Source organism: Apaloderma vittatum, unplaced genomic scaffold, assembly GCF_000703405.1.
Source record: "Apaloderma vittatum isolate BGI_N311 unplaced genomic scaffold, ASM70340v1 scaffold26475, whole genome shotgun sequence".
Lineage (NCBI taxonomy): Eukaryota > Metazoa > Chordata > Aves > Trogoniformes > Trogonidae > Apaloderma > Apaloderma vittatum.
The window spans coordinates 11,528-18,182 of NW_009716912.1; the positions used below are offsets into that span (position 1 = coordinate 11,528).

Consider the following 6,655-nt stretch of genomic DNA (forward strand, 5'->3'; position numbering starts at 1 on the left):
TAACCCAATCGCTCACCCACCTGCCACTGCTCCAGACACCAGTGTTGCTACCACCGGGCACTGACGACGACTAACTTTGGCCAGAGGTTTGAAGAGGAGCCCATCTCGAGCCATCGCGTACAGGATCCGTGGCATGGGGAACATGGAGCCCAGGAGGCTGTGGAGAGGAGAGGAGATGGGAGACAAGAAGGCAGGCATCCAGGAGGTGTCCATCCTGCCTTTTGCTCCAACTTGGGTGTCAAGGGAACTCCCATTCATCTGTACAGGCCATGATCTTCTCAGGACCAGGCTGACAAGATCAGCACCTCCCTCACCATCAAATCAGGGACAGTACCAGGGAAGTGATGTCCACAGGTCGCTGGGAGACCTGTGCACACCAAGACACCCCAGCCTGCTCCTATGGTCACAGTGCCACCAAACACTTGACCGCTTCCTCACCTTTGAACTAAAAGGAGCATGCCAAGGAGTTTGTTTTCTCTCCTTGATCAGGAGATGCCGGGCTGGGGGCGAAACAAGATTTGAGAGGAAGGGCTGAAGGATTTGGGCTGAGCAGGGTAGTCGTAAGGAAAGGGTTGAGGATAGCTCCTGGATGTGTTCTAGCTCCAGTGCACCCTTGCTCTGAGAGACAGAGCTGCCATCACAGGACTCCCCTCACCTGGTCGTCAGGGCGCACAGTGACCCCACAGCCATGGCGTGCTTTGCACTGCTCCAGCCAATGTATTCAAAAGCCACCGGGAGTGGGCTCATGGTGTCCAGGAGGTAGTAAGGCATCATCAGGGTGAGGGCAGCAGACACCCCAAAGTATGCCAGGAAGCAGATGAGAAGGGAGAGGATGATGCCCACAGGGATGGATCTCTGCGGGTCTCTCACTTCTTCCCCTGGGAAGGACAAGCTCAGCTGTAAAAATAGATGCTCATTTAATGTGCATGGCAAAGGGCCCAGCTCAGGCTGGAGAGCATAACGCATATAGCCCCCATGAGAGGGCACACAAAGGCCTTCTAGCAAACACCACCAGGCTTTCTGGGCTCCAGGTTTCATAGAATCATAGAATGGCCTAGGCTGGAAGGGACCTTAAAGATCATTTAATCCAACCTCCCTGTCATGGGCAGAAACGCCTCTCAGCTAGATCAGGCAACACAAGGGGACCCAACGGGGATCGAACCCACGACCTTGGCGTTATCAGCACCACACTCGAACTGAGTGAGCTATGGGCACAGGTACATTCTCTGCTTCAGGATCAGCCCAGTCATGCCACATGGACTTTGACCAATTCCTCCTCTGAGCATGGAGGGCAGGAGAGAGCAGCTGTGGCACAGAGCTGGGAGTAAGCCCATTCCTAGCCCAGCCCGACACCAACACCAGGGGTTGTGAGGAGAATCACTGCCACGGCCTCCCCCAGCCTCCAGGGCAGGGTCCCACCAGCATCTCTCCCACCTCACTTACCCATGGTAGCGATGCAGTCAAATCCAACGAAGGCATAGAAACAGGTAGAGGCTCCAGCCAAGGTCCCAGTGAAACCATAGGGCACGAAGCCTCCCACCCCAAAGGCACTGCTCACATTGTCAGTCATGGACTGGTTCCTGGGAGGAGGAAGAAGAATCAGGCAGTGCAAAGGGGTCAGGACAATAGGGTGCCAGGATGGGAACAAACTGAATAGCCCATTCAACCTGCTCACACCTTCAGCATCAACCCAGCAGTGATTAGGACTTTGCCTCTTTGATGCATTATCAACGGGGCAAGGAGAAATGGGGGAAAGTGAGATTTCCTGGGATAAAGCATTAGGGGGATGATACAGCCTCTTCTTTCCCTTCTGAAGGCAGAACAGACCCTCTCATACCCAGCCTCATGAGCAGCTGCCCGTGGCAGGTCATCCTCCCTGAGCTTCCAGTTACTCAGGTCACCTTGGATGAAGCCACTCACTGCGACAAAGAGCAGGACAAGCACATTAAGAGCTGTGAAGGCTTTGTTGACTGTGGTGGACTCCTTCACTCCAAAGGAAAGAAGCCCTGGGGATGAAAAGAGCAAAACTGTCTGAGCCCAGGTAGACATCACTGAGGAGGGTAGAAAAGGAGGGACAGTGGAGACTCAGGAGGATCTGTAGATTTCTCCCAATTCCACTCATATTCCCCAGGGAAATGGCAAAGCCTCTGAGGGTTCAACACCGTCCTGAAGAGCCCATGGTGGGGTGAGGAGCTCATCCTATGTGATGGAGAGTAGCATAGTAGGAGGCATCCCTACCTGCCAGGAGGACCACCAGGCCAGCAGCAAAGGCATCCAGGTGCTCTGCCAGCCCCACAGAGCTCACAGCCACTTGAGCACCCAAAAACTTCCCCATCTTCTTGCCAATGAGCTGGTCAAAGGAGGCACTCCAGGCTCGGGCAACGCTGGCGGTACCTGAGGAGAGGTGGCAGCTCAGGCAGCAACAATGAGGAATGACACCCAGCAAAGCCACCAACGCAAAGCAAAGCAAAGAGAGGTCAAAAGCACCTTGTACCAATGACATAGGACAGCAGCAGATTCCACCCAGCGATGAATGCCCACAGCTCACCCACCATCACGTAGGTGTAGAGATAGACGGACCCAGCCAGGGGCACACGGGCCCCAAATTCAGCGTAGCAGAACCCAGCCAGAGCAGACACCATGGCTGCCATCAGGAAAGAAAGGATGATGCTGGGGCCAGAGCTGGTCTTAGCCACTTCCCCTGCCAGGATGTAGACACCAGCCCCCAGTGTGCTGCCCACTCCCAGGGCAACCAGGTCCACGGTGGAGAGGCAGCGGCGAAGGCTGGAGCCCTCCGACCTGGCTGGGACTTGCTTTCTGCGAGAAACCATCTTCAAAACAGAGTACAAGCAGCCCCAGCACGGCATCTGCGGGAGAGGAAAGCAGCAGGGGTGAGGATGCTGCTGCCCCACAGGCACCGCCCTGGGGGATGTGACCCAAACCCAGCCTGGACATTTTCCCTGCAGCCCCCACCATCCACATGGTGCTTTCCAGACTCCCTGTGTGCTGCCTGATGCTGACACTACTTGAAATGCAGAAACCGGGTCAGAGAAGGAGGGATGGGAGATGCTCTGCTCCTGGAGCAGTCGCTGACCTGTAAGTGCACCAGAAAGGACCCATCTACTTAGCTGAAGATGCTCCCACAGCACCTGTAACTGTGGGTCAATGGCACAGCTCAGACAGAATCACAGAATCATTTTGGTTGGAAAAAGACCTTTAAGATCACCAAATCCAACCATTAACTTAGCAATGCAAGGTCCACCACTAGACAACATCACTAAGCATCACCTCTGTGCTGGGTGCCCTGGGCCATCAATCCATACAGCAATGCTGTGGCTTGCTTGGGTCACCTATAGGGACATTAACCCAGCAAACCCCCCAAATTGTGTGATATTTGTGCTTGGGGCAAACAAGGCGCTTGGTATGGCACATCTGGGACTTATATGCTTTCCCTCATGCTGCCCATCCCTTCCCAGGAGCTATGGGGACTGGAGAAGGGGGAGGCTGCATGCCTCCACATCTGTATGGTGCTGACAGGACCTCCAAGTTCCCCACCCCAGCAAATCAAAGTCCATGCTGCACACTTCAAATGCAGAAATCCTGTCCGGCAGCATCAAGACTTGCAGGGCCACATGGTCCCTGTTGCATCTTGTTGAGCTCAGAGGGGACAAGAATCACCCTGGGGCAGCACCCAGCACCCCGACCTGCAGGATGGGGTACTGTAAGCCCTTGTGGCATAGGGAGACCCAGGCCCCAGGATAGCTGCTGTGTGCCCTCAGTGGCTCGAAAGCCGCTGCCCCCAGCAGCGCCCACCCACTGCACAGCACTGGTCCCACTCAGGGCATCTCAACCTGATGATTTTCCCTTCTTCTGCAAACAAACTACTTACCCCAGCCATCCTTTGGGCAAACTGCTTCAGCTGGGAGCTGATGGGGAGGCTGAGCACCACACAGCCCCAGTTACACTCTGCCCTTAAATCCCTTCTGGGAGTGCCCTGGCCCTCCCCACCACTGACCACCACTCCAGACTGCACAATGAGAAATCTATGCAGAAATATTTTTCCCACAACGCTTTCCAAATCATACACACAAGCCTGCAATGCTAATAGGCTCAAAGGCATTATCAAGGGAGTTTAATCAACAACTCAAAGTTGCCTGTGCAACTTTGTCCCCACTCGCTCACATCAGGACCCTAATTTCAGTCTGTAAAACAGGTTTTGGATAGAAAAAAAACAGGCAAAGAGGAGCAGCAGCACAACCAGGTCAGGATGCAGGCATGCCTGCACCTACAACTGTGACCATCCCCAGGCTGAGCTGCTGCGGAGGAACACAGAGGGAGGTTGAGCAAGTCCAAGAATTGATTGCAGAAGCAAGGCAGAGGAGCACAGACCCAGCTCCATGGGATGTTTAGAGCAGCATATCAAGCTGTAACTCCCGGAATTAAAGTCCTGAGGACCCCTGCACCCCCCCCAGAATTCAGGCACTGAGACCCCAGCTGCCACCCTCACTTTGTCACGGCCCGTTACATAGAGACAGCAGCCTTAGATGATGAAAAGTGCTCCGTCAGCCCAAGTGCAGCTTCTAGCAGAGCAGGCAGCAGCACCATCCATCACTCACCCTTCTAGCCTTACTCTAAGAGCAGGGCTGGGGCTGCAGCTCTCACCCAAGCAACATCTGCCCCATCCTAGCTGAGGGGTGGTTGCAAGGGTGCAACAAGATCTAGGTGCTGCTCCATGAGGGAAGAGATAGGCACTTAGAATGACCCTAGCAACAACCCTGGCACAGTGCATCCCTCCTGAGGTGTAGACCATAGGGACTGACAAACAGAGGGCAAGTAGAGGATAGAGTGAGCCCAGGGCTGGCCTTAAATAGGGGCCCAGGACTGCGTGGGTGGGGGTCCCAGGTGAGGCTGCTCAGGGCCAGTGAGGCACATAAGTGCCTTCAGGCCCCAGCACATTTCTTCCATAGGGCTGCTCCTAGCAGAGAGGAAGCTATGGTGTGATCTGGCTGGTCTTCAGCATCTTAGGACAAGAGGACTAAGGCTGCAACCCAGTATTTTTGGGGTAAAGAACTGACTTTGATTTTACTGTAAATAGTATTCCAGACAAGTCTGCTTACAGTGCCTGAGGATAAAAGGCTCTTATGCTGTGGTGTAGTTCAGTGTCTTTCTAGCTTGTTGGGAGCAGAGGAAAGGGATTTCACCTGTGCAGGAACAAAGTAAGGAAGGATGCAGAGCACTTAAAGCATAGGTGTACATCCTAACCACAAGGGCACCTTGTCCTGGCTGTATGGGGCAGCCCCATGTCCCCAGTGTGCCCTGTGAGCTGCTGGACTAACATCTCTGGGGCACGATGGCCCTCTCAGCCAGGGCCACTGAGAGGAGAGCAGAGCTATTGCCCTGTGCTGCAGCACAGGGTGAATAAAGCTGTTCTTGTCACCCACGCTATCTCACATGAGTGAGGTCTCCAGACACCAACGCCAGCCCAAGGGAACAATGCCCTAAGGGAACAACAAGGCATGAAGGACAGCCAGTGCTAGCTGGTTATCAGGGTCTCCCCCTCCAAGGGTGTCTCCACAGGGAGCACAGACATGTGGCTGCATGACAGCCACCGGGCATGTCACACTCAGCCTGGGGTCCCTGCTGCCCAGGACTTTCATTTCTAAAGACAAGCAGGGCTGAGCAGCCTCAAAGAGATGCTCTAGCCAACAGGTACCACCTGGGCTTGGATGCCTGAAAGGTTACATGCTAGCAGCCTTCAACACATCGAGGGGCCTCTTGGTTTTATCTGCTCCTGTTGGTTTTGGCCAGAGCAGAGACATCACTGCCCATGGCTCCTGGGAGCCCCTCCAGCCCTTCTGCAGCTTCGCTGGTGGTAAAGAAGGAGCAGCATTCACCTGGCCGAGGCAGAGAAGGGAACAGCCTTATGGTGCTGCAAACAAGGGTGCAGCCTGCCAGGAGCATCTCCACACCAGGCTGTGCCGCAAGGTCTTCTCATCCCTGTGCCTGCAGCATGGCAGGGAAGGTTGGTGGGACAGCAAGCTGCCTCTCCTCAGCTCCCTGTGACAGCTTGGCTTCTGCTCCTTGGGGAGCTCTGGTCAGCATTTTCCCAATGAAGCAGGTCCTGGGGGCTAACCGCTTCACCCACCTTGGCTTTTGCAGAGATGCTCAGGGACAGACATTTCCCAGCCATGACCAGGGCAGGGGGTGATTTGTTGGGGGGTGGCTGGTGGTAGGACCAGCCCAGGAGGCAGTGAGGTGCCCTGGCATTCACCAGGAAACTGGGGGTTGTGGGGTGGTAAGGAAGTGAATGAAATTTCCACAGCTGGAGTGCAGTCACCGTTATTGCCTCGCACCATGCACGTCACAGCCACTGGCACGCAGCCCCCGCACCCACCAGAGGGGCTTTTCTGCCGAGTGACGCGCTTCTGCAAGTGGCATCGGGTCTCCCTGCACCGTGAGCACCCAAAAAATGAGGGTCTGAGGTGAGGCATGGCAGTGAGGGTGGGAGCATGGCCTTGAGCATGGCAGATAGAGACCAGATGGTGACGTCTCTCTCACTGGGAGGGAACAGCCAAGGACGAGCGCACGGCCACAAGTACGCACCGAGCGCGCCGGCGGCTGGGTGCGCCCCAGAACGGGATGGACCGGACAGTGC

At 55.3% G+C, this 6,655-nt stretch overlaps 1 protein-coding gene across 1 annotated transcript in view; it reads right to left on the minus strand.

Annotated features, from left to right (window-relative positions):
- The window catches only part of LOC104274182 (low affinity cationic amino acid transporter 2-like), a 5,220-nt gene extending 2,389 nt beyond the window's left edge, over positions 1–2,831 (minus strand). Inside the window, exons 1-6 of the mRNA XM_009869727.1 lie at positions 2,495–2,831; positions 2,239–2,394; positions 1,838–2,006; positions 1,444–1,580; positions 656–878; positions 21–157 (exon numbers count right to left, since the gene is read on the minus strand). Coding sequence (XP_009868029.1) covers positions 21–157; positions 656–878; positions 1,444–1,580; positions 1,838–2,006; positions 2,239–2,394; positions 2,495–2,831 — 1,159 coding nt within the window. The remainder of the gene's footprint in view (positions 1–20; positions 158–655; positions 879–1,443; positions 1,581–1,837; positions 2,007–2,238; positions 2,395–2,494) is intronic.
- Between the last annotated feature and the right edge of the window lie 3,824 nt (positions 2,832–6,655).